At 44.6% G+C, this 26,485-nt stretch overlaps 2 protein-coding genes and 1 long non-coding RNA gene across 4 annotated transcripts in view; 1 reads left to right on the forward strand and 2 right to left on the reverse strand.

Moving 5' to 3' along the window:
• Window positions 1–21,450, reverse strand: part of ft (cadherin-related tumor suppressor fat) — a 94,799-nt gene extending 73,349 nt beyond the window's left edge. Inside the window, exon 1 of the mRNA XM_012379396.2 lies at window positions 12,701–21,450. Within this exon, the coding sequence (XP_012234819.2) occupies window positions 12,701–18,154 (5,454 nt within the window). The 5' untranslated portion in view covers window positions 18,155–21,450. The remainder of the gene's footprint in view (window positions 1–12,700) is intronic.
• LOC136998072 (uncharacterized) overlaps window positions 1–23,785 on the forward strand; it is a 55,312-nt gene extending 31,527 nt beyond the window's left edge. Inside the window, exons 3-4 of one of the 2 annotated variants that reach the window (XR_010888644.1) lie at window positions 7,315–7,444; window positions 23,046–23,785. This is a non-coding gene — a long non-coding RNA (uncharacterized lncRNA). The remainder of the gene's footprint in view (window positions 1–7,314; window positions 7,445–23,045) is intronic. The other variant, XR_010888643.1, reaches the window with a different exon arrangement.
• Window positions 23,786–24,414: 629 nt separating this feature from the next.
• On the reverse strand, window positions 24,415–26,245 carry Bka (FCF1 rRNA-processing protein Bka). Its single transcript, XM_012379286.2, has 5 exons — window positions 26,096–26,245; window positions 25,842–25,924; window positions 25,668–25,739; window positions 25,220–25,529; window positions 24,415–24,916 (listed from the first exon to the last, which is right to left on the reverse strand). Exons 1-5 carry the CDS (start codon window positions 26,096–26,098, stop codon window positions 24,773–24,775), a joined length of 612 nt encoding a protein of 203 aa, XP_012234709.1. The 5' UTR covers window positions 26,099–26,245; the 3' UTR covers window positions 24,415–24,772.
• Between the last annotated feature and the right edge of the window lie 240 nt (window positions 26,246–26,485).

The following is a 26,485-nucleotide window of genomic DNA, read 5'->3' on the forward strand; positions in this document are numbered from 1 at the left end:
ATACGGTACGTTTCTCACAATGGATATTAGATAGGTGCGCTTACACGTTTCTTATTGCAATGTTTAAAGGCACCTCTCTCATCATCGCATGACGTTTACATGCGTTCGTCTTTTAACGATCCCCGCGGAATCCTCTGGAAATATCTGCTTGATGAGATCGATATTAACTCTACCGTTGGATTTGTCGAGAGGACGCATACTTGTAAGAGAAACGGTAATTAATGTGTAATATTTATTGCTGAACGCATTTTTTGATAATCAAAAAGAGGAGCGACGGAGTCGGATAAATAATTTTCAGGAGTGCGTTTTCCGAAGCAGCTGATACATCGTTGCGTCGCGTAAAGATAACAACGGGACCCGAAATTAGCCGAAACTGCGCCCTTAACGCATGAAGGCATTCCTGCAGAATTACGTTAAAAAGCGATAACGAGAGCGATTCAAAGTCGCGTAGTCTAAAGTACATTCGTACGCGTTCGCGAGTTAGACAATGTTGCAACTGTAAGTCTGCTCCTCTTTCTCTCCTTCAGATCCCGATAATTACAAGTGGTCATCACAATAATTATCGAAATAATTCCGATACATACAGTGGAGTTGTTAAATCTGTAGTAAATAATTTTTTTTCTTTAAATAATTATAGTCGGTCGGATCTTCCAAATGAAGCGACCGATACAGCCTATCCAACTACCGACGCGAAACTCCTTTTTACGAAAAGGTCCATCGTCGGAAGGATGGATATGTGGAATCCAGGACGGAAAAAGAGAGAAAGAGAGAGAGAGATAGACGGGAATCGGATCCGACAAAGATTCCAAAGTTGCTCGTGGACACGCGACATTCCCCCGGTCCCCGAAGCGCGCTCGCGCGACACCCAAATGCTCTTCCACATTTTCGTTACGACGAGATAACGCCGACCGACCGACCGACCGTCGTACGTCGCCGCGACGCCTGCCCGCCGCCGCCGCCGCCGCCGCCGCCGCGTTAAGACGGTAAACGTAATGTGAGGCACGCACGTCACCAACACACCGCCGATAATGTACACGTGCGTGAGATCGAGGGCGTGGAGCCCCTGGGCTTCACCGGCGAGGCCACAGAGAGCGACGTGAGGAAGGGCGCGCGGAGGAAGGACGGGGGACTTATATACTGAGGCGCACAGGCGGCTTATCGGGCATACATCCTCGCTCGCAGATTAGCATAATGTCTGCCGCAATGCGTAGGTACTCTCCTCTCTTCCTCCCCTCGCTTCTCGTTCTCTCTCTGTCTGTTATTTTGTCCGCCTTTTCACCTTTCTCTGCCTTCCTCTAGTATCTCCCTCCCTTTCTTCAATGCCGAAGAAGAGAGAGAAAAAAGAGACTCAGCAGAAGAGCAGCATCCTCATCACCATCGCGCGCAACTATCGGCTGCACAGCCTCGTTCCATCAGCCGCGGATACCCGCGGCGATAAGCGCGCGCGATGATAAAATAATAGTAATAACAGCGGCGATAATTACGACGATAATCATCGTCGTGGCGCGGAGAGAGTATCGTCGAGAGTGCGTTAAGACGACGATGTCATTGGCGGAAAGATTCCTTTCGACATTAAAATGGCGGAAAATCGCCCTTGATAAGCGGCTGCAGTACTATCATTCCTGTTGATAACTGATGTTAAGATCCACAAACATGTATCATTCCAGTCGCCTCGCTGGCACAATGATGCAATTGTCAGTATCGACGATATATAAATTTATTATAATGTTCTTTCGTGTCTCGAAATAATTCTCGTTTAGGAAAGAAGACGTTTAGAAAATTGACGAATGTCTCCGAATGAATTATTACGCACATGGCAATAAAAGTCCAATTCTCAATCTTGAGTTTTTGTCAGCTTCCATATACATATAAAATTAGTATGCAATGATTGTCAAAAAAATCTGCGTAAATTTTTTGTTACAGAGAGAAGAATATTATTTTTTTATTATTAATTTTTATTTTTTAATTATAGTAATTTTTCAAATATTAATTAAATATTAGATAGTAAATATTTCGTCCCTCAAAAACTCTCCCCATTCGTCAATATTGTGTGATAGCTTTCAGCAAAGTTACCGAGTCTATAAACTAGAGAATTATTTTATCGTTTAATCGATTTTACGTGTAGATCTCCGATATCGATGATATCAATATCGATACCTGAACCTACAATCCTAGTCACTATCTTAGGCGATTAAGTTTCTTCACCCTTCGTATACACATGTTTCTCTTCCGGCTCGCAGTCGCCCCTATTCCTCTTTTTGCCCTCGAGTTCGAAATCGACCTCATTATCATAAAGACAACCATAGTCTTGTTCTATCGTAGACATCAGATAAAAGACATGTTTGATCGTGGAATAATAATAATAGTAATAAACAACGATAGAGTGATAATGATAATGCGAACAGCAAGATTATGCGCTAACCACTAAATTAACATTTTTGTATATTTCTGCGATCAAACTTTATTATTCGATTCTTGATTATTATTCATTTAGTATAATTTTGCTAAACTATGATTCAATGATTTTTGAAATATAATTTATCAATCCATCAATTTATTTTATTAATCATCTTTTCATGTTTTATTTACCACCTGGTCGTCAAACTGTCTTAAACGATGTTGAAATAATTCGACGTAATAATTCCGACAAGCTTATTCATAAATCAAATTTAACCGGATATTTGCAAATTGCACGATAATTGTTGCGATTAAAGTGACACGTTGCGATAACGCGAAATACGGTAAAAAAAAATGTACAACGCGTTCCGATCAGCCTACGTGATTATCGTAACCGCGTAAGGAATTCGGAACAACGTGAGTGATTTCAACGCGAGCGCCGCAACCAGACGAGTCGTCTCGCGTGAATACGCAATACGCGAATGGCGAATCGCGATATATAAATACGAACTCGCAAATTAATGCGACAAGCAACACGCGCTCGCGCGAAAGTCCCGACTCCCGTTAGACGCCCAACTCTCTGAGCAGGTGAAGGCAGGTACCACACAGCCACCGCAAACGTTCCGGGATCACTTCCAAGGTTAATGATCCTTTTCCGAGAGCGAGTTCCGCGCGGGAATCATTAACACAGATCGCCGATTAAAATAAAAGCGGCACGAGCATTACTCCCGGCCGCCGCGCACTCGTCGATCCTCCGGCCGGAGATTCGATACAATATTCATTTTAATTAATTAATCGCCGTGTTGCGCGTGCGAGTGGCGGTGATCACTGAGTGAATCTCGCCAGTACCTAGTGGAAACTGCCGGCCGCGAATTAATCGCAAAATGTGATTTCATTACGCGTTTCCACGCTCGTTGTAGGCGACTCAATCCGTAACTTTCGTCGTTTCATTTTCAATGCGGAATAACTTTACGAGTATTGCATAAACGATGCTTAGCGGCAGTATTATCTGTCTTTTTTGTATTGATTTTACTTATTTGTGAACTCCATAAACTTATACTTGTAAATATTATCAATTAATTTCTTAATTTATTATCTATTGAATAATTAATTTAATTGGTAGTTTGCGAATTATTAGAAAATTTATTTTTAAGTACTCTATACGTTAAAAAATTAAAAATATGATACAAATAACGCGAGTAACGATATTTAAGGGGCGATTCGGTTAGATTCGTATGCAAATTTTCGCGGCTGCAAGCACAGGTGCAAAAACCGAACGTGTTTTCTGCGTAAAGAGCCTGGTCTTCTACTAAGCATGCATAGAAACAATATCGTAGGAAACATCTGGTCATAAATAAATAATTTGCCCAATATGATTTCACGTGTCATAAATGTCTATTACTACAAAAAAAATATTATATACCAGAAGGCACATTTTAAACAAGAAAAAAACACCACGATCTCTATTATAGCTCTGTTATATTCGAAAGTGTAACTCGTGACTGTGCAAGAATACATATTCTCACGATGTGTAGCAGTAGATTGATGAGGTGAATTTTTTATCAACTTTCAATAACAAAATAAAGAATTTTTAATCATATAATCTTTATTGCGCAATAAATTAATGAGATAAAATCATTTTTTTTAATGCAATAAAGTCATCAATACTTTCGTTTTTAACATTTAATATAAATATAACAATATTATATCTCGACTCTATTATTATTATTATAACGCCATGTGTTGCGATAACTACAATATTCTCGAATGTCGGCGGAAATGATCGCACTGTAATCGCCATCATGGCGCAGTATTATGCCGAATACTGTTTTCGAATTAATTAAGGCACGCATTACTCGTCGATTCGATTTGCGCGCGCGTAACGTCGTCTGCGGCTTCCCTCATTAGCGTCTGACAATAATCAGCCGGCATGTCCGGGCTGCACTCGCGGCTACTCCGATATCGCCTCTTCTATTGCGCGTATATCTCTTTGATGCGGCAATCGCAAAGAAGAGAATGAAAGAAAAAGATGGAAAGAGAGCGAGGTTTGCCTCTCGGCTTTTTGCGAATTTAAGAAGCGCAATCGAAATCCGTTACGCATTCGCCAATTAGATGCTCCTCGGATTTCGTAAGAACCGAAGCGAGGTTTATGGAAATTAATTCCGGCAGAGATATGAGAAACGAACAAACGTGATTTGACAAATCTGACGGTTCCGTGCGCGAATCAGCATTCTCCGGCACAGAGATGATTAATATTTGAATATTTGTCATATACACGCGCGGCTGTGATAGATGGGCACTTTGGATTTTACATCGTACGAGCTGTATAATAAAAACCTTCAGGCGAATATTCTTCAAGTATGCGTAACACAAGAGTGAAAAGACCATATAACGTGCATCTAAGTACATTTAAAAGTATTATTGAAATGTTTAAGTATTAGTTATGTTTGAGATATTGTTTCTAACTGTTCTTTAGAAATATACTGATAGTCATTTATATATCATGATAGTTTTATCATTCGCGTATATTGTATTAAACTTGCATTAACATAAAATTATTAATCAGCCCAGCATATTTTGACATACGCAAGATTGATACTTTATTTATTCTCTTATTTATAGAAATTTTGTTTTTCAGTAGAGAGAGAAAGAGAGAGAGATTTATGTCTTAAACAATATAATGTGAATAACAATTGTTAATGTTATTACATTTGTCTAATTTTTAACACATATAATTTTTAAATTTAAATTTAAATTTATATAAATGTCATATTTCACGTATATATTCATATTCGAAGATTCAACTCTTGAGTTGCCAATACAATTTTAAGCTACTGCGATGGCGGGTATCTAAACAGCCGCGAGTGTCCTTCGATGAGAGAAAGCGGCGATTGGTTATAAAAACATCTGCGACGTAAGTCAGTAAAGTCGTGTCACGCTGACTACAATCGCAAAATTGGTCTAGTCGCCGATGAATTAGTTGAGGTCCCGCTTGTGTATCTGCGTGCGCATGGCCAAGTGTCCAACGGAGAGGAAGAAGCAGGTAGAGATTATGAGCGATACAATGTGCCGCGGTATCCGCGTTTTCAGACGAGCTGAGTGGCAGTAGAAGTGGAGATCCTTTGAGACAGCCAGCAGGAGAAGGAAAGAAAGAAGGACAGAGAGAGAGAGAAAGATCTCCGAGAGATATATTCCCCCTCGAATCTCGATGGTCCGTGGAGAAACGGTATGCGGTTCTGGAATTTCGTCCTTTTTGTTGCACTCGCGGCGGACGCCTCATGTGATTTCAATAGACGAATCTCAAAAGTTGCCATTGCGTCCCGCTGCGCGTATTCCACGGCGACAATTCCGCTCGATCCGGTCTCGAGCTTAAAGCGGGAATAATATATTTCAGCCGCTCGCTGTCGCGGACCCGGCCGTCGAATCCGTCAAAAACGTTGGCCTTGAAAAATCTATCGACGTTAAGATCTGCATTCTTCAACGAGACCGATGCGCCGGGCCAGTACTAGGTATGCCGCTGGTGCTCCGCGCGGCACAATTCCCCGAAACGGCTTTTTCCCTTTTCACGGTCCACTGCCGCAACTCTTTCTGCTCGATTGACACTGTCTACGAGTATCTGAAAATATTTTGACACGTGTACCGGGTGTCTTGGGGACATTCGTGTTCCCATTTACTCACTACGATTTACTATTTTTTTAACTACTATGTTGTGTTAATGAAGTATAAAATCTAATTGTCCAGTAATATTACTCAATCTCAATCATTCACCGATGAAAGTCAATTGCAAAATTTGCCGCGAATCCTAAATCGGTTTATTGTCCGCGCGATAAGCAGCCGGAGAAAATGTTTCGACGCTCGCTATATACTTCACGCCCGTTGATTTGATTTCTCTCCTTCCCTGCCCCGCGTGTCCAGTTCCGATTCTTCTTCTCGCCGTGCCCTTCTAAAGAAGACGTTGAAAAATGAACAGGATGACGATTGTGATTACGAGCGGGCGAACAACGGCGCGACGAGACAGACAGACAGACGGACGGCCGCGGTGGCGGCGGCGGCGGCGGCGGCGGCGGCGGCGGCGGCGGCAGCGGCGGCGGCGGCTGCTGCAGATGATGATGATGAGCAAGAGTAGAAGATTAGCGTAGCATTAAAGATGCCATCCCTCCCGCGTTCTTTCTTTATTCCGACTCTCACGAGTCGAATCGTGCGGCGTGCGTGCACTGTATAAATGTATCGTCGGAAATTGTTCGTTTTCTGTAATCCCGCGCCATAAAACCCGCCGGCGGCCGAGAAGGTTCATTAACGGATAGGCGACTGAACGCTGCTATTTTGTCCGCGACCGGCAACGGGACAAGTAACGGCGATAAGAACTAAGATGCTGAAGACGAAAGTGGGCGAGGAAGGTGCGGTGGAATTGTATGGAGCCATCAAGCTTCAATTTTTTGTATGGTTTTCGTAAAGCTTCAGGAATGCATAAACTTTTATGTTTTGGTTTAGAGAACTCTTAAAGTTGTATAATAACTACGTAATAACGAAACAAATATGTGGTTTATGTCGTAATGGTTACCCAATTTGCATAATTGGGTAAGATATCTTCGATCTCTCTTAATATGGACAAATTTTATACATACGAAAGCGCACTCCGAATACATTTAGCTTAATTGTAACTTCTATTCTCAAATAGAACAATTTAAAAAAATTTTTTTTATGACATTAGTGTTTCAATATTGAAAAATTTGGTTAAAGTAGGTTGAAATTTCACACTAATTTTTTATTCGCATGTATAACACAAACAAATTGGAGGAAAAACTCGGTTTCTGCGCAAAATGAAATCTCGCGAGTAGGTGTCAAAGACTACAGCTCGTCGTGGAGTTAAACAATGTCGCTTCAACGTATACAGGCGTTATAACGCTTTCTTTTTAGCGATGTATCGCGAGGACACCGCGCACACTCGAATTAAAGCGAAGATGACAGATGATCGAGACATCAACTGGTCGAGTGAGTAGACGACAGCTCGCTAATACGAGAGAGGAGGCACCGAAAAGTCACGTCCGTGAGTAGATACAGATATGAGATTATATCTGCAAATAATTAATTGCCTGTAAACTTCGTCCTGAATAATTAAGTGGAAACCGCGGATTCGCGAGCGCCGCTTCTTTTTCCTCTTCTCTCTTTTTCACTCTTTTTTCAACGAACGTGCCGTATCTCTCATCGACGATCTTCCGACGAGAGAGAAGGGGAGGGAAAAAAAGATCGTCCAACGAATCTTCGATTTTTTCCAAGCGACCAGGATACAAAAGTATTAAATGACGATCGTAACGTTTAAGTAACGGAGCGACATTTCGGGTCCAGTCAAGTGTCGCACGCCAGAAGCGACTGTCTGATTGTATCTCGCTATTGATACATAGTGGTAAAGCTGAATCTCGAGAAAAAAAAGAAAGAGAGAAAGAGGGAGAGACGGAGAACTCGTTATAATTAGTTGGCATGTAGCAGCGCATAGATTTTCGTTTTTTACGTTTTATTGGACGTCGCGTCAGATGTAAGTCATCCGTTCGACAACCAGTAAAAATTTTTAATTGTCGTCGTAAAAATATAATCGACAAAACGCACGTGATGTTAACGCGCAACTAACTTTTCACAAGCGATATTGAATCCGGTTTATTATTACCCGATTATTTTATCCACTGCTTAGAATGACAGACATTCATCGAAATGTCTTGTTTCTTCCTGTACGTTATTGAAATGAATTTTATATTTCTTGATGCAAAATTTAATTTTTGCTTAAAGTAAATTAAATATTTGTTTACTAAAGTAATTTTACTTTAAATTGTAATTCAGCATTTTGAATTAAAATCAGAATTGTTTGAAATTTAATTCAGCCTTTTATTTGCGGACTTTTTAGAACACTCCCGGAAACCGTAAGTCGGAACTTTTAAATCACGGCACGAACTGCTACCTTGTAGACAGCATCGCACAGGGATAGTTTATATCCTCGTATCGCTCTCGCGCAATGTAACGGATAACAAATAATCTGCAAACACGCCGAAGCGATCGCGTAACAGCCGCGCGAGCCCGCGAAATAGAAAGAGTTAATTGCGGGGTTTAACGCGTTTAACCGTGCATTATTAATCACGACCGCCGACGTAATTATTGCCGGCTATTATTAGACGCTCGCTCACGCGCGCGTACGTTAGCGCCGACATTCGTTCTTTCCGTCTCCCGTCCGCAGATATATTTATCCGCAGGAAAAATGAATAACACGCCTACATTTCGCGTAGGACCCACCCATGGCCGCGAGGACGAGCGTGTGGGTTAGCGATTCGAATCTCACACCTTCGCGCACACGTTAACATTACATTTTGCGGCCACTTCCTATATCATACGCTTCTCGTCGACATCCTCGTTCGAGCACGACAGTGATTTCGAATTACATAGCTACAATATTTTTCAGATATAGAAACCCTATAGAAACAAAGTTATATTATCTCTCTTTGCGTATGTCAATTTTGATAGAAGCATTTCGATTGATTTTCTCTACAGAAAAGTTTACTAAAAAGAAAATAAAACCGCAATTAAATAAATAGCATATTTTTCAATAATTTAAGAAAATTTCAAATAGCTTTTACTTTAACAGAATGCTTAATTTTAAATATTTAGAACATTAAAAACATTGAAAAATTGCCATAAATAAAAATGATTTCCAAATTAACTGCGATTAAAAGAACATCCGGTGAAACTCTGAGACACCCTGTATGTTTAATGTATCTCGAAGTCGAGTATCCTGCGTGAGCAGCAAATTATTGCGTTCCGGAGGACTCTTCGAGCACGAACGCAGAACACACGTGCGTTGAAGTCATCGGCGCAGCGGCAACGTGAGATATATACTTGGCCGTACGTCTGAGATCCAGACGCGAACCCCATTGCGCGATAATTGAAGTCACGCTTCGTGGGAAGCGCGGCCTTCGCAGAGAGAAGTAGAGAGCCATCGTACAAAGGGTTAGACAAAGGGCGCGCTTCAGCGTTTCGACGCAATGACTCTGTATGCCGCCTTCACAACCCCGTCGTGATCTTCGTGGCGCGTGCAAAAAGTCGTCGACGTGGACGAAGCCGATGATGCCGTCCGCGCGCGACGAAAAAGAGGACAGCTTTAACCCATAGGAGCGCGGGGGAGAAGCGGCTCGGATCCGGGCCCTCGGACAGCCGGGCAGAAGACCCCGAGGACGCGGGACGCGGGACCTGAAGAGCGGGTCCCGAAAGCGGAGCAAAAACGCTCGAACTTGCAGAGTCGGCGATTCCCGAAGAGTCGTGGATCCCACAGCGAGCGACGAAAGTGGGAGGAAAGAGAGACGTGACGAAAGAGGAAAGGAAGAGAAACGAAGATCGCGAGAGAGAAGGAGGGGGAGAGAGAAAGAGATATATATGCTATTTATTACACACATTGGAACTGATCACTTTAACAGTATCGGAATGAGAATTTGTATAATCAATATCACAAAAGGATACATTGAATTAATGCATTGCGCATTGCGAAACTCTTTCACTTTTCAAGAAAATATTCCAAAATATTCTTTATTAAATATTCAATTTTCTGCAGATTTTTTTTCGCAACAAATTGGACTTTATTAATTTGACAACAATATTAATCAAAAGTTTCGCACAATAGTAAAGCTAATACGTGAACTATAGTATGAAAGAATCATGTCGCTCGAGAGCATCATTACCGAATAAAGAGTTAAATTTAAGAAGAAGAAGAAGAAAGATGAACGTAGACGAGAAGAACAGAGGGCGAAGAAGAGAAGCTGAGGGCGAAGACAGGCGGGGAGAAAAGTGGAGGAGGGGAAAGGATCTTCAGAAATGAAGCAGCTTTGGCGCATACCGGGGATAGAGATGGGACGGGCTGTGCATTTCTCAGCGGGCCTAAGGCCCTGTGTGCGCGCGCGGTGGTAAGGACTACGCTCGTTCGCTCGAGATCAAGTTTTTCTCGAGTCCTCGAACCTCCGGGAGAGTGAGAGAGCCCGAACTCGAATCCGAGTTGATTTCCTGGCACGCGGTTCATCTTGTCGTTTATTCGCTCCCACTCTTTTCGCTACAGTCGCCTCTGCTTCTTCACCTCTCGCCTCTCTACTTCTTTCCCTGTGCTCGCCAATTCCGCGGCAGGACTGCATCGCGTTAGGATATCAATATCACGTCGTACCATCGAGATTTTCCATTTCCGTTTACAAGTATCCCTCAACGATGCCTGAGTTTCTAATAAAAGTTTGCGGGATTCGAATAGCGAAATCCGTTTAAAATTCAAAACTTTTATTATTTGTTTCTCCATTCTATTATTCATTTGTTCTTCTCGAATTATCAAGAGTTTTTTCTCGTTCGATTGTTGACTGCTAAGCCTAAATATTTTCATTGAGGAAAAGTCGTTTGCTCCGCAAATTCCATCGTTAAAGATTGCAAATTGTGAGACACCCTGTATAAGTGCAGAATAAAAAGCGTGAATTAATTAGGATATGCTACGTTCTAATAAAACGAGGCGAGACGACGGTGGCTGCGCGGCGCGGCGCGGCGCTTTCGTATAAATTTAAAACGCGCCCTGTAATTTAAGAAAACGTCCTGGGTCCTAAACCCTATTTATGCAGCACTGAACCGGCTGTAAACCGTTCGTATTCACGATCTCCTTCTCCTCCTCCGCATCCTCCTTTCTCTCCCTACTACGAGAGAGGCTCTGCGTCCTTCTCTCCGCGCGCGTGTTGTCTTTCCAACCATCGTTCCTCATCTCCGAAAGATTCTTTTCTTCTTACTCTCTCTCTCTCTCTGTCTCTCTCTCTCTCTCTCTTCTTCTTCTTCTGTATCTCTCTATCGCCAATTCTAATTGCATTAAGGGTATTGTCGCGTAACACAATTCTCAGGCGGTCGAATTATCACTCGTCTGGCGAGCGAGAGACACGCGGTGCGCGTGTGTTGCCGCTCTAATTATTGTGTCATCGAGAGTGAGAAGGAGAAATTGATGAACGCAGAAATAGAGTCTTAAAGAGACGAACGTGATAATGCTGAAGATGAAATGTCGAAGCTGATACGTTCTTCGATAATAATGTCGTAATTATGCCTTTTGCAACTTGCTTGTATGTACGTGTGGAGGTAAAAATTTGGAAGAAAAATTATTTCTCGAAATAAGTTATTTTATTTAACTTCTCGTAGTTTGCTCGCACGAATCAAAATTTAAACCACGTATTGTTGCAATCTTAGAAATTAAGTTGTAGACTATTATTATTATTACGTTGTGTTCTTTCGCTTGTAAGAGAGTTGCATGGCAAATGGAAGAAATTAATCGAAAGTTAAACTGGCGTATAATTAAATAATTATAATTCTTGTGTTTCGTCGTCAACGTCAATATTTGGATAAAGAAAATGGATGCTATCGACTTCCTCGGAAATTACACGCGGTATACGCGCTCATCTTAATAAAGAGTTCCTTTCAGAGCCCGATACATCATTAGTATCTCCCGAGCGATTAATCACACGTGTAAAGTTATTATCTGTATTCCACAAATCCGTTCGCAGTCCGTTTAATTACAACGGTACGAAAAGTATACGGGGAATAGGAAAGCCGAATCTAGGAATATTTATTATTGAATTTGTGCGCTATCTTCATTAATCATGAGCGAAATTTAATTAATTAACAATCCAGTCTCGCAAACTTACATCATGTACACACTTTTTCAACAAGCAGAAATTCTGCATGCAATTATGTACAGTGCAATTGGCATTGGAAAGGTGAGTTCCATACATCACGATCGATAAATCGTACATATAAGTTTCTTGTGCATATAAACAGAAAATGCTAATAAATAATAAATTATTAATACATTAATGTAACAGTCTTGTTTCGACGAATATGTTTATTCATTCAATATTATCCGTTCGCACAACATTTACCGTTTTAATAACTTTACTATTCGTACGGCTTACACGCTAAGAATAAATCCGCGGAGATTATGAATGAAATAAAAAATGTTTCTCAACCATTCTAATCTGTATCAATCATCACGCCGTCGTATTTGTCTCGCGGTATCGCTTTAATAATTAAAATATTGCCGTTGAATATTTCGCGATGTAAACGACAATGTGGACTTGCTCGCTCGTCTCGGGATCTTATCCGGCAATCGAGAAATTACATTACGCGAGGTGAACGCTTGGGACGGGAGAGGGGGGAGACGGGCGCGCCGCGCAAAAAGCACCGAATATCTTTCAGGAGCCGACGAAGGAAGCATCATTAATATCACCGGGACGATCAATCAAAAAACCGTGCGTAGACTTACTTTGGTGGACGTTGTACTGGGCCTGGTGCCGCCTATGCCGATGGCGTACAGCTCCACCTCGTACCACTGAACGCCGGTCTCGCGATCGAGCTGGGCCGCGGTCGACAGCACGCCGGTCTTCGTATCGATGTCGAAGAGCCGTTCGACCTGGGGCCCGTCGCCGGGGCCGCCGCCGGCGGTCACGTTCGTCACGTAATATTCGACCTCGATGTTAGAACGACGGCTGCGCGCGCTCACACGCAGAATGCTGGTGCCGACCGGCTCGTTCTCGTAAACGCTACCCTCGATCTGGCCTCGATGCTCCCAAATTGGCTGATCGTCGCCGTCCTCGCCCGGCATAATCAGGGTCACGTAAGTCTCGGACGAGCGACGCTCCGCTTGGACCGCCTCGTCCGTCGCTCGGATGCCTATCTGGTATTTGGATACTCGTTCGAAGGGATCGCTCTTCGGAGCGGATCGCGGCAGTCTCATGGTCAATTGGCCGGTGTTGCGGTGAATTCGGAACATGTCCGAGTAGTTGACGCTAGAAGTTCGGAGAAGTTCGTACGTGACCAGGCCGTTGGAGCCGGAATCGAGATCGCGGGCGGCAAGCTGCGTGACGACGACTTCTTTAACCGGCGATTGATGATAATTGAAATTGTTGGCATGCAGCGGCGGTAGCACCACCGCCGACATACTGATGAAGATCGGCGCGTTGTCGTTCACGTCCTCGACGATCACGACCATCACCTTCTCGGCGGACAGGCGTGCGCTCGGCGACTGCGCTCGGTCGGTCGCGACCACCACGAGTCGGAACGTATCGACCTCTTCGCGATCGATCGGCAGCAGCGTATGGATTACGCCACTCGATGGATTGATGCCGAAGCGGCGCACCTGATCCTCCGGATCCTGGCTGAGTATCGAATAGCTGATGACGCCGTTCTCGCCTGAATCCGGGTCCTCGGCGGTGATGGTGACGATCGGCGTACGCACGGGGATACCCTCGCGTATCTGGCGCACTAACGCGGTCATCGGGAACATGGGCGGATTATCGTTCGTGTCGATCACCTCGACCGTCAGATTGATGAGCGAGCTGAGCCGCGGCTGACCGTTGTCGCTGCAGCTGATGTTTAGCGTGTGCCGATGCTGCTCTTCGTAGTCCAGAGGTTTTTTCAGATACAGAATGCCGGTTAGCGAGTCGATGTAAAATATGTCTCTCTTGTTTCCGCCCGAAATCGCGAACGTCAGTTCGCTGTTGAGCCCGAGATCGTTGTCGGTAGCTTTGAATCGCAGCAATTCGGTGTTGATCGGCGTGGTTTCCAGCACGGAGATTCGCGATTTGTTATCAACGAAGCGCGGCACGTTGTCATTCTCGTCGAGTACTTGGATGCGAACGGTCGCGCTGGACGACAGGCGTGTTTCCAGCCCGGCGTCGTGCGCGACGACGGTGAGTACGTAGGTGTCGGACATTTCGCGATCGAGTTCCTTCATCAGTGAGATCTGCCCGGTCGCCTCGTCTATCATGAAATGGCCGTGTTGGTTGCCGTTCTCCAACGAATAGAACACGTCGCCGTTCAGACCCTCGTCGGCGTCGCTCGTGTACACTCTTAACAGCTGCGTGCCGATCGCGGCGCCTTCGCTCACCTGCACCTGATAGGGTGTACGCTGAAATTGCGGCACGTTGTCGTTGACGTCGGCGATGTAGATAGTAACCTTGACGCGATCGCGAAGACGGTCGACGCCGTTGTCGGTGACGGTGGCCTCCAGGGTGACGTAGCTGGCGCCGGTGCTGGCGACCAATTGCTCGCGGTCGAACACGCGCAGCGACTTGACGAAGCCGTTTCGCGGATCGACCACGAAGTCTTGTTGATTCGCCGACAACGAGAACATGAGATCGGCGTTACGGCTGACGTCGTGATCGGTGGCCAGTAGCTTGCCGACAAAAGTGTCGGGTGGCTCGTTTTCGCGCAGATGGAAACTGAAACTGCTGTTGGTGAATTCGGGCGCGTTGTCGTTTACGTCGATCACATGCACGATCACCGGTACGACAGAACTTCGCGACGGATCGCCTTGATCGGACGCGGTGACCTCGAGCGCGTAATAATCTTGTTTTTCGCGATCGAGAACGTTTTTCACGTACAGCTGGCCGTCCGGGAAGATACCGAAGCATTCCTCGACCGTGTTGCCGTCGGTCACCGTGTACAGCACTCTGCCGTTGGCGCCGAGATCCGCGTCATGCGCCATCAGAGCGAAGAAACGCTCGTTGACCGGCGTGGATTCGGGTAGCGAGATCTCGTAGGTGGTCAAGCGGAAAACCGGCGTATGATCGTTGACATCCTCGATCGTCACCCAGACTTGATGTTGCGCGGACAGCGGCTGGCTGCCGGAATCGGTGGCCGTTACTTCGAGATGGAGCACCGTGCCGGGAGGCGCTCGAATCGGTTTATCCAGGTAGATGATGCCCGATTTCTCGGCCACTCTGAACTGTCCGTTCGGATTATGCGTGAGAGAATACGTGATTCTGGCATTGGCGTCGGCGTCGCGGTCTCTGGCCCGCGCCAAGCACACTTCCTGTCCCACCGCCGCGCTTTCCGGCAGAAGAATCTCGTCGCCGCGATCACCCTTCGGAAACCTCGGTGGATTGTCGTTGAGGTCTTGCACGGTGATATTGACGGTCGTGTGGCCGTACGCGAAATCGTCGCGCACAGTCAGCCGCAAACTGTAATAATCCATTTGCTCGCGATCTAGACACGCGGCGGTGCTGATTGTGCCGCTGCTCTCGTTGATCCTGAAGATGCCCTTCGGGTCGCCGAACACGATGGAGTAGCGCACCTCTCTGTACTGCGTTATCTGCACCTTGCCGATCTCCCGACCAAAGCCGAACGAGATCGCGTCGCAGTCGCCTCGATCTTCGGGAATGCGAAACTCGTAGCCGTTGTAGGTGTCGAATTCCAAAAGCTCCAAATCTTCCATACGAATAATCTCCACCACGGCGCTCCTGTCCGCCATCCGATCGCCAGTGTCCTTTGCCGAAATGGTCAGCTTGTACAATGTTTTTCGCAATTTAGCGGTAGAGGTGAGAAGAGTGATATCGCCAGTTCTCTCGTCCACCGCGAAACGATGCTCGCCGCCGGATTCCAACGAATACCGCACCTGAGCATTTTCTCGGCTGTCGGCATCGGTCGCTGTGATTTTACCTATCGTCGTACCCGCCTTAGCTCCTTCGGGAACGAACATTACATATTTCCAAGGATAGAAGACCGGCGAGTTGTCGTTGACGTCCTCCAGTGTCAGAATTACGGTGGCTGTTGAGGACAGCACCGGTGTACCTTGATCTTTCGCCACCACGAGAATAGTGTATTCCTTAATAGTCTCGCGATCCAGATCGGTCTTCGTCGTCAACTGCCCGGTCAATGCGTCGAGCGCGAAAGTCTTGGGGTAATCGCGCAAGACGCTGGGGTGAAAGCTGTACGTGACACTGCCATTCGTACCCTGATCGTTGTCGATGGCCGTGAGTGTAGCGACTGGACTATCTCGCGGCGTGTTTTCCGACAGCGTGACCTCGACGACGGTTTCGGTGAAGCGCGGCGCTTCGTCATTCTCGTCGAGAATCGTAACTTTGAGATGTGTGGACGCGTATTTGGCGTTCGGACCGCCGTCTCGCGCTGACACACGCAGCTCGATGCTGCCGTGTATCTCGCGATCCAAGGCAGCCACGGTGGTGATGAGGCCCGTGTTGTTGTTGATGTAGAACCAGCACTGTTCGTTGCCGGAACTGATCTCGTAGGTGATTTTGGCGTTCAGCCCGGAATCCGCGTCTGTCGCCGAGATGCTGCTGACGAAGCTGCCGATCGGCGCGAGTTCCGACAACACCGCCGAATATTCGCTCTGCTGAAAGACGGGCTCGTGATCGTTTATATCGTTCACGTAGATAACGAGATAGGCTGTAGCCGATCTGGGCGGCGTGCCCTTGTCGGTCGCGACGACCGTGAGATTATACTTGGGTATCTCCTCGCGATCCAGCCGGCCGTTCACCCGCACGATATTGAAAGTTTGCGTTTCTTCGAGCCAGAAGTGGCTCAACTCGTTACCGGCGCGTATCTCCAGGCTAGTCTCGCCGTTCGGTCCTTCGTCTTCGTCGGCCACCGTCACCGCCGCGACAATCGTGTTATTCGGGGTGTTTTCGTCGACATTCGCCACTTCCGCATGCGGTGGGATAAAGGAAAACTTGATCAACGGATCGTGATCGTTGGCGTCTAGCAGATTCACCGTCACGTACGTACGACCGTCCTGCCTGGGCAAGCCGTGATCGCGGGCGAAAACTCTGATGACGCAGCTCTTGGAGCAGTTGCCGTCCGTGCGAGCCAAGCCGCAGTTTTGCCGAGGGCACCGCAACGGCTCCGCCGTCCGGATCGTGCCGCTCTCCGGATCGATCGTGAACTTGCGCTCATTCTCCGTTAAATAATATGTGAGCTTCGCATTATCCTCCGAATCCTTGTCGATGGCGTTCACCGTCAGCACCGTCGTGCCGACCGGCGCGCTCTCGTTCAACTCCACTACGTAATCGCTGTGCACGAAGACGGGAGGATTGTCGTTCACGTCCAGGACGGTCACGTTCACCAGCAGAAAACCTACGCGCGGCGGTTGGCCGCGGTCGCGCGCGCATATGTTGAGCGAATAAAACTCCACTTGCTCGCGGTCCAGTTTACCCGTCGTCTCCAGGTGCAAGTACGATGTTTCACCGGTCGGATTGCCCGTAATACTCAGACGGAATTTTCCGTCCGTGTTGCCGTCTACGATGAAATAATCGTCGAGAACGCCGTTCTCCGGTGTGTCGCGGTCCGTCGCGGCGTCGAGCAGCAGCTTCGTGCCCGGCGCGGCCGATTCCGAGAAGCTCACCGTGATGATAGGATCCTGGAATTCCGGGTCGTTGTCGTTGACGTCAAGCACGAGAATGCGCACCTCGATCGGATAGGTCGGTTGACTCGACAGCACAACCAGGTCGAAGCGATCGCTGCTCAACGCCTCGCGATCCAGCACTTTCGCCGTTTTGATTTCGCCGCTCTTCGGATCGAGCTCGAACTCCTGGGGCGGCTCGTTGAATCTGTAGGTGAAATCCGATTTCACCGGTATCGTGCCGACGAGAGTGCCCTTGGGCTCGCCCTCCTTCACTTCGAGCTGGACCCGCGTGTCGACCGCTCTGCTCTGCATCGTCAGGCCTGTCGTCGCGGCGCTGTCCTGCGGCAACATCGGTGACCTTCGTGGCACTAACCGCGTGACCCTTTGAGGTAGGTTGTGATGCGAGGTGAAGACGGACGGCGCCGCCGCCACCGCCACCGCCACCGCGTCCTGGCCGACGACCTGGCCGACGACCTGGCCGACGACCTGGCCGACGACCTGGCCGCCATTTTGCTCCACCGCCGACAGGAGTGCTGCCAGGAGTAGGGCCAGGATCATCGATTCTCGTATGATCATCTCTTCTGTCTCGCCGCGACACGCCCACCTGCCTTAGCCAAATTCCGGCTCACGGTGACTCGTGTGTGTGTGTCGTCGGCGTAAAATCGCGCGCGCTCCGATTACGCACTACCTATCGTTCTTTCTCCTCATGGTCGTGGCCGGCGATAATCCCGTCGTCGTCTTCCGCGTCTTACGTATCGGCGCATTGTACGTATTGCGACATTCCACGAGGATGGAGATTAATCGCGCGTGACAACATGAATCGCCATCCTCTGTCCGGCGACGCGACGCATTTTTTCTTTATTTTTCCCCCCTACTCGAACGGAGTAACCCGAATTAAACCTGCGCACCCGAAAGTGGTGGGTGCTTTCTTCTTCGCCTTTTTTCTCCTCTTCTCTGTATCTGTTTCTCTATCTCTTTCTCTCTCTCTCGCCCTTTCTCTCTTTCCTTCTCTCTCTCTCTCTCTCTCTCTCTCTCCTTCTCTGCTCTTTCTCTGCTCTTTCTCTCCTCCTTTACCTCGTCGCTGAAAGTCAAGTGTATACGAGAGGAGACTTCACCCGGCAGAGGGGGCAGTGACCCGCCGAGAGCCGCGCCTCGCGAAACGCGCGTCTGCGGATGCTCGCGAGTCCTCGCGAACGCGAGAGCGGGATGTTTCGGACGCGCTTTTCCGATGAATGTCTCGCGCGAGTCCAAGTCGAGAAAATGTAAATACGTCCTTCGTCTACGCGACAATAGAATTTCGAGAGGTTTTTTTCTTTTCACTTGCTCTTCTTTTCCGATTTCTATGCTCCAGGTGTACACATCTGCGTCACGTGCTTCGAGACTCGCCTCTTTTCTCTGTCACATCGCATTCTCACGGTGGCGAAATCATTCTGAAAAAAAGTGATCCTCGCGATGCTGACAGTGACAGAACGATTTGACAACTTCTCGAACTCGTTGTCGGATCACTCGGATTCTTTCAAATCCACGGTTTTAAATCCACTGGCCCGAATGAGGCCCGCGACGTAAACACTGCACAGAGACGGAAACACATCGGAGAACACTAAAAAACACGGCTCACGATATACGTGTATCCTCGCGATAGCATTCGATTCGATCGAACGAGTTTAGTGACCGATCGTCGAGGTACTCGAGTTCGCGATTCACCCTCGAGTTCGAGACTTGCCGCCGGACTCGCGCGGATCGCGCTATCTTTCGCGGAAATCGTCAGGAAGTTCACGCGATCGCGATGAGACGCTCGCTCGGGTTCGCCGATCGCGGAGCGATCTCACGAGCACGGTACAACGGGTTCGCGCGCGCGCGCTCCAGCGCCTCGGGGTAGGCGTTATCGGGGGGATGAAGATAAACCGTGTACGCGAGAGGCAATCGGCAGCGGGCGGAAAAGAGGAGGCGTAGAGGAGAAATAACAGAACACGACGGGGCCGCGATAAGCGCGACGTAAGGCCCCGTAAAGAACGCGGAACGTGCACCGCGAACAAGAATATCGCCTTCCCGAGGACTGACCTGACTCGACTGAACCGAGCCGGTCCCAGAACCTCGCCGCTACCTGGAGAGGCATTCTTCGGGCTCGCTGACGCCGTCCCTCTCCGATCCATCGGGCCCCGACGCTCGTCTCTGTCCTTCTCTCATTCCCTGCATCTTCGTTCCGCCGCTCTCTCTCTCTCTCTCTCTCTCTCTCTCTCTCTCTCTCTCTCTCTCTCTCTCTCTCTCTCTCTCTCTCTCTCTCTCTCTCTCTCTCTCTCTCTCTCTCTCTCTCTCTCTCTCTCTCTCTCTCTCTCTCTCTCTCTTTCTTTCTCCCCGTCTCCGTTTTTCCTCCCAACCACCCCGCGCACAAGGCCTATCGATATCACCTTCTCTGTCCTTTGAGAAACACCGTGGCTTCACCGCGCTCTCTCACTCCACAGCAGTGCCGTCCCCTCTTTCGTGTCGAGAAACGTTTGATCGCCTATCTTTGTTACTCGTTCCCACTCCGAACGCTCATTTTCTTCGCTCCTGCTCAAGTTCTCTTTCCCACCTCCCTTCCTTGTTTCCCTCCCCCCCCTATCCATTCGCCATACCATCGCATATTGGTGTACAGACCTCTTTGTCCGTCACGTGAATGCCTCTTCTTCTCTTTCACTCGCTCTCACCTGGGGCCCGCTGCCTCGACCGGGACCCCGTTTCTTTCCTCCCACCTCCTCTCGCCACCTTACTTCTCTAAGCCTTCCCTCCTCGCCATCTTCCACGCGCGATCCTTCCACCTTCGACTCGCCTCGCGCATCCCGCCGTCGTCTCGCTGAGATATTCTCCCTTTTGCCCTCGAGGAACGAGCAATGCGGAGGCTCAGGTATGCAAGATGGCCGCTGCTGCGAGCTGCGGAGCCCCGTGCGACGAGGACGTTGCTTCTCGTTCGCGGGAGCGAGAGAAACGCAGTGAGAACAGCAGGGATGTCGTGTGGACCAGAGAAAGAGAGATAGAGAAAGAGGAAAGCAGGAGGGAAAGGAAAGGAAAAAGAACGAAGGAAGAAGAGAGTGAGAGATGCAGTACCGATGAGAAAAAGGGCGAGGAGGACAGAGAGAACGAGAGATGAATAATGCGCGAGGGAGGAGGGGAAATACCTGGAAGGGCGGGCAGGGGGACACCCCGGACTTAGGGGGTGCAGGCTGCTGCCACGCGGAGAAACGCGAGGACGTCAGAGGGCAGCGGGAGACGGGGGGAGGGTGAGTCGCGGGATCCGGACCCACGACCCTGTAGATGTATATCCCCCGGGCCTATGGTCACTTTTATAACTAATCCGTTACCGCGCGATCGAGCGTTCCGTTCGCGAACCTCTCTCGGTTCTCTTTCCTTCGAACTAATTCGCCGTCTCGAGTTCTCTTCTCTTTCTCTCTCGCTCTTCCTTCCTCTCCCCGTTTCCTTTCTTCTTTTCTGCTACGTGCGCACGTAGCTCGTTCGTAGCTGGACCGTTCGCTGGCTCTCTTTAATCTAGTTTACTGGGTACGATGTTGTATGGATACGTCGGTTGGCGCTTTGATAGGTCGACCGATTTACGCGCACAAAACAGACCAGTCCGTTTCCATTGTCCTTCCTCTTCTTCGCTTCCTCTCATTTGACTTTACGTAGCGAGCGATAGATAGCCCTGGATTGACTCACGTTACATGGAATTAGATAAGAATAAGTACGAGTACTCTTACGAATAAGCAAACGACCGTCGGAGAACGGGGGGAAAGAGATGCGATTCCTTATCGGATGACGGGACAACCAGGAGAAATGGATGAGTTGTCTTTTTCTCGTTCTGAAACGTCGATGAAAATTGGACAAAAGGCTCATTGGTAATAGACGACGATACGCCGAACAATGTGCAATCGCGTCCTTCACGCTATCTTTATAGGGTCCCAAGATAAAATGCATCCGCTCTGTTCTCGAGTTGCATTGAATCCCTAAATGTGCGTCTCGTCGAAAAACTGTATATGCCACATGCATCGACCGATAACTCTTCTTGTATCGTACAATTTGTGAAATCGTATAATGAAAAACATATGCGCAAAGTGAGGCTTGAGAAGAGAACGTATCTATGTTTTAAAGAACTATATATAAGAGATTTATCATACGATAATATAATATAATTATGTGAAATGTTCCATATCTAATGATGTAATTGGAAAAATATTAAATCCATACATAAAAGAATAAAAATGTATAAGAAAATTTTATTATAATTATATTTTGATGCAGAAAATATTATAATTTTGGATAGCGTTTGTGTGTGTTGTTCAAGAAAACAGCATATTGAAATTTGGTTCGAAAACCTGTCTCTCTCGAAAGACGCAGCACAGGATGTTGAATCGCTCATACAGACGCGTGATTAATAGCCTGCGTTCTGCTGCAGTAATGTGCGGCATACGTATGCCATTTGTTGTTCCGCGATATTAGAAAGGTCACGTCACCCGGGGCAAGAGGCGGAGGAATTCCGACATTTATCCGGATATAGAAAAGCAAAGTGACACACCGTGCGCCAAAATCATTAATTACATCAATCCTCGCATATGTAGAGTTTCTCGAATCCTCAAGATCGCGATACGCGGTCCTGATTGACAAAAACTATTATCCATGCACATTCGCGTATTCGCGTATTGGCAAGATCGCGCAAATTCTTGAAATATCTAAAAGTACGAGTATGATAAAATATTCGTACAGATGCATTTGTGAATGATATTTTTTAAATTAACTGCATTATATACACATATGAAACAACATATTATTATATAAACACACATCTATAGGTCCATAAATATAAGAACACATATTTTACAATAAAAAATAATAATGGACTCGATTGATTATCAAATCAAATTTAAAAACGAAAGGAGTTTAAGGAGCCACGCTAGATTTTCTGATGTCAGATCATTGAAACGTCTGTAAGTGTAAACTGTTTATATAATACAAGGTTGTTCGCACGAAAATCTAACGTGGCTCCTTCCCAAACAGCACAAAATATCCTATATATCCTTAGGACATCTTGGGGAGATCTCGATGTCCTCGGAACATCCTTGGGACACCGAAATATCCTCGATGTCCTGAGGATATCCTGAGGATGTTTTGTGCTGTATGGGTTAGTTCCTTTCGTTTTTCAACATATTTTTACAATTTTTAAATAATTATTTGTGCAATATATTGCGTGTTATATCTTATAGCGTTTTCGATTATACAGGATTTGAACGACCCAGGGTTGATCAATCACTATTTTACTATAAATGCAAGTCTTTCATTGGTGGAGAGGTTGCAATGACGTCATTAACCAACCCTGGGTCGTTCAAATCCTGTATAATCGAAAACGCTATTAATAGTTACATCTTAATTAGAATAAAAATAATTAAATAATGTAATATTCAACATAATTCAATAATTAAAATATATTTTAATTTTTTAGGTGCAGTTGTGGTTATGTGCATAGCTAGAGTACAACTGGTCGGTGAAATTATTTTAACATTATACTTGCATGACATAAATTTCACAAAATTGATTTCTAAGTCCATGTATATTTTTGAAGGCAAATACGTTTGTCACGATCAAATTTTAATGAGATAAACAATTACATATTATCTACAAAGTATTAATCGCTACATCAAAGATTCCAAAAAGAACATCTCGAGTTAGTTTCGAACGTATCGAAAATTTCGTGTTTATTAAGATTTGATATATACAAAATAATAATTTGTTTCTTATGTTTTACATATTATACATACTAATGTAAGTTCAACTCGCATGCCGACAGTATAATATTGTTATATATCTAAAAACACTATCACTAAAAATTTTATTATATTTAATATTTTGTCGAGAATTCAAAGGCAAATTCTGGTATACCTTTTGCATAAATGTTATGGGAAATGCTCACGGCATAAGACTTCATAAATCGTCCGGTAACACGTGTAATGTTGCTTCCAAGCAGAAATTTGATCGTTTTCCGCGTAGATACATAAGACACCGAGTATGATCGTTTTTCACAATAAAGCGAAAAAGTCTACGCGAAAGAGAGCGAGGAATCGGCAGAAGTCTTCTAACAGCTTATTTTATGATATGTATACTTTGCAATAAATTTGCAACCAATTGTTTTTCGAAATGTAACCATTTGTGAGTTACAAACATTATTTTATAAAAAATAAGGAATTTTTGACAACTGTTTTGTAGGATTGAATATAACTAGATATTAAAATTCAAATTTGTAAATCAATTTCGTAAAATTTGTTTTAATTCATATAATATGTGCATTTTACAGAACGAAAATACAAATATTTACTTCTTTATTGAAATTCATATTTCCTTAAATTTATATTAATTTTTGTATACATTATCACAAGTATAAGTATAAAATATTTGTTTCAAAAAGCTTGCGTGGAATATAATCTATTCATAATAAAATAATACATTTTTTCCATTTCTAAGAGAGCGTTATTACTTTTATATCCGATAATTTGTTCGATTATCTTCTAGAAACTAAGATAAAAAGAAAAATCAACGGAAATGCTCGTATATCATTATAAGAGAAATATCGTGTCGCCACACGTGTTAGATAAAGAGAGAGAAAGAGAGATAAGAAGCTTGGTAAGAGCTTAGTAAAAATCACACTGCGCAGGCGGAAAGAGGAGAGATATCTGTTATCTTACCGCCCTTTCTACTGTTGCGCGTGGGCTTAGCCCTTAGACTTATTCACAATAGAATTGAATGGAATATCACTTTGTTATCAATGCAGACAAATAAATGTTTCTAAGATTATCTGAGTATAAATGGAACTCTAGTTTTTGGCGTATTATACATTTTATTAACAGAATATATATATATATACTTTTTATATGCCTAATACAATACAAAAGTAATGAAAAGAAGTTATTTTAATAAATTAACATATTCCATGTGCCGTCTGAGATATCAAGTAGTATTAGACTTCTCATTCGGATAGTATCTATTTTTATTATCAAGACAAACAATATCAATGATGAAATACTTCATATTTTTAAATGATATATGATTATTATGTACAGTGTACAGAAATGTGTTATTATACCATGTATTGTCATAGATGCAACGTAGATAAAATTACATAAAATTTGCACGGCGTGGAATGTGTTAATATAAGTTGTTAATATAAAAAGTTGTCTACTTCTTGGGTGCGCCATATGCGTCCGGCATTCGTTCTATCGTATATCTGTGCTGTGACACATACATTATTGGTACACCCGGTATCTTTCGTATCCTGCTCTTTAGATCTTTGTCATTAGTTGCAACAATGTAACATTTGTGCTGAAATAATAATACAATATATAATTTATTTCTTCGTCTATGTGGAATTAGACAAAACAAATATAATATAATATATAAATTGCTATTATTAAATTCAAAGCAAAAACAACTGTTAACTTTATGGTCTGCAGTCTATTCAGAGCCATCACATTCTTTCATTTGTTCTTGTATATTGTTTCAGTAGGAACTGTTGCCAGGTTGCCTCATTGTGTCATTGGCGGAGCACACATTAAAATAGATGTGACAACTGTCGGCAGATCGCAAAGTTTTTTTGCACTAAAGGTATAAATAGTCTGTACTCACTTGTGTCACTCTGTTCACAAGACAGTCATCTGCATAAGTTCCCTTATGCATACAGTGTAATCTTTTAAATCTTGGATCCTTGATAATTCTCAATGCTAATTTATACTTCTGTCCAAGCTTCTCCAATTCACCCATCACACAATCTGTTATATATGGTGTACACTTTGCATAGAGGCATTCCATCATGTTTTGTATAATGTCCAATTTATTTTTAATAGAAAAATTAATGAAATTTGTATCAATTAAAAGATGATACGGTGGTCCAAGTTGTGTGTTATATTGAAAAAACAATGCCGAGGACTGCTGTGGTCTGAAAGTATAAAGTTTCATAGCTTTGAAACAGAATGAATATTTTGTGACAAATCATGATTTCGTATATAATATCATGCACAAATATTTCTTCTAAAAATAATATAAACTGTGTTGGATTTTATCTAACATTACTTACGCTTCTGTAATTTTTATTTTAGTCTTATCTTCTTTCGGAGTTTTCTTTGATGGCAATCGTTTCTCCGGCTTTCTATGTAAAAAATTAATTAATTTTATTTTTCCTTTTGCATATTACTTATAAACATATAATAACAATAATAAGTTCAACTAAAAATAATATGCGTCAACTTACATTCGTGAATCGCTTAGACTAATCATCTTTTTCATCTGAGCGAATCTCTGCATTACGACTTTACGCGTTTTCTTATTTTTTCCCTGTAACATATAATTAATTTTTTCAACAATTACTTTAATTTTAGTATACAAGATACATTTAGATCAAAATACCTAACAAAATATAACCTTAACAACACATAAATTTATGGTTAAATAATTTCTAATTTATTGAATAGGACGTATATTTGTGAATCAAAATAATATTTTTACCATTGTAATATTTTTTTAATATTTAATCGTTTCGTAAGATAAATAATAATGAATTCAACAGATAAAAACCAAACACATGGTGATCAACTACTCCTTCTTGCACTTTAGTTAAAAGCAAAGTATAGAAAGTGCAACAAACAAAACAGATTCATTGCTGATAACTTTCTAATCCTAAAATTTATGCATATAGGCTGCGTTCCGAAATTCACTGCCAGTACTGAAAATCTGCAGTTTACGTCACGTATATTGTAGATTTTCAGTACTGGCAGTGAATTTCGGAACGCAACCATAATGTTCCTTCTTTTATTTATAGGTACTTCCAGAATACTTAAAGTTGATTGGCTACTAGATGCGATAATGCATGCTGTGTAAGAAACATAACTATTGACC

The sequence above is a fragment of the Linepithema humile genome, chromosome 2 (assembly GCF_040581485.1).
Source record: "Linepithema humile isolate Giens D197 chromosome 2, Lhum_UNIL_v1.0, whole genome shotgun sequence".
Lineage (NCBI taxonomy): Eukaryota > Metazoa > Arthropoda > Insecta > Hymenoptera > Formicidae > Linepithema > Linepithema humile.

Excerpts from the sequence above, each read along its gene's own strand:
- Bka (XM_012379286.2), bottom strand. Across the intron at positions 25,740-25,841 it reads AGTCTAAGCGATTCACGAAT|AAAGCCGGAGAAACGATTGC; the intron begins GTAAGTTGACGC and ends TTTTTTACATAG. Across the intron at positions 24,917-25,219 it reads TTGTGAACAGAGTGACACAA|CACAAATGTTACATTGTTGC; the intron begins GTGAGTACAGAC and ends TTATTATTTCAG.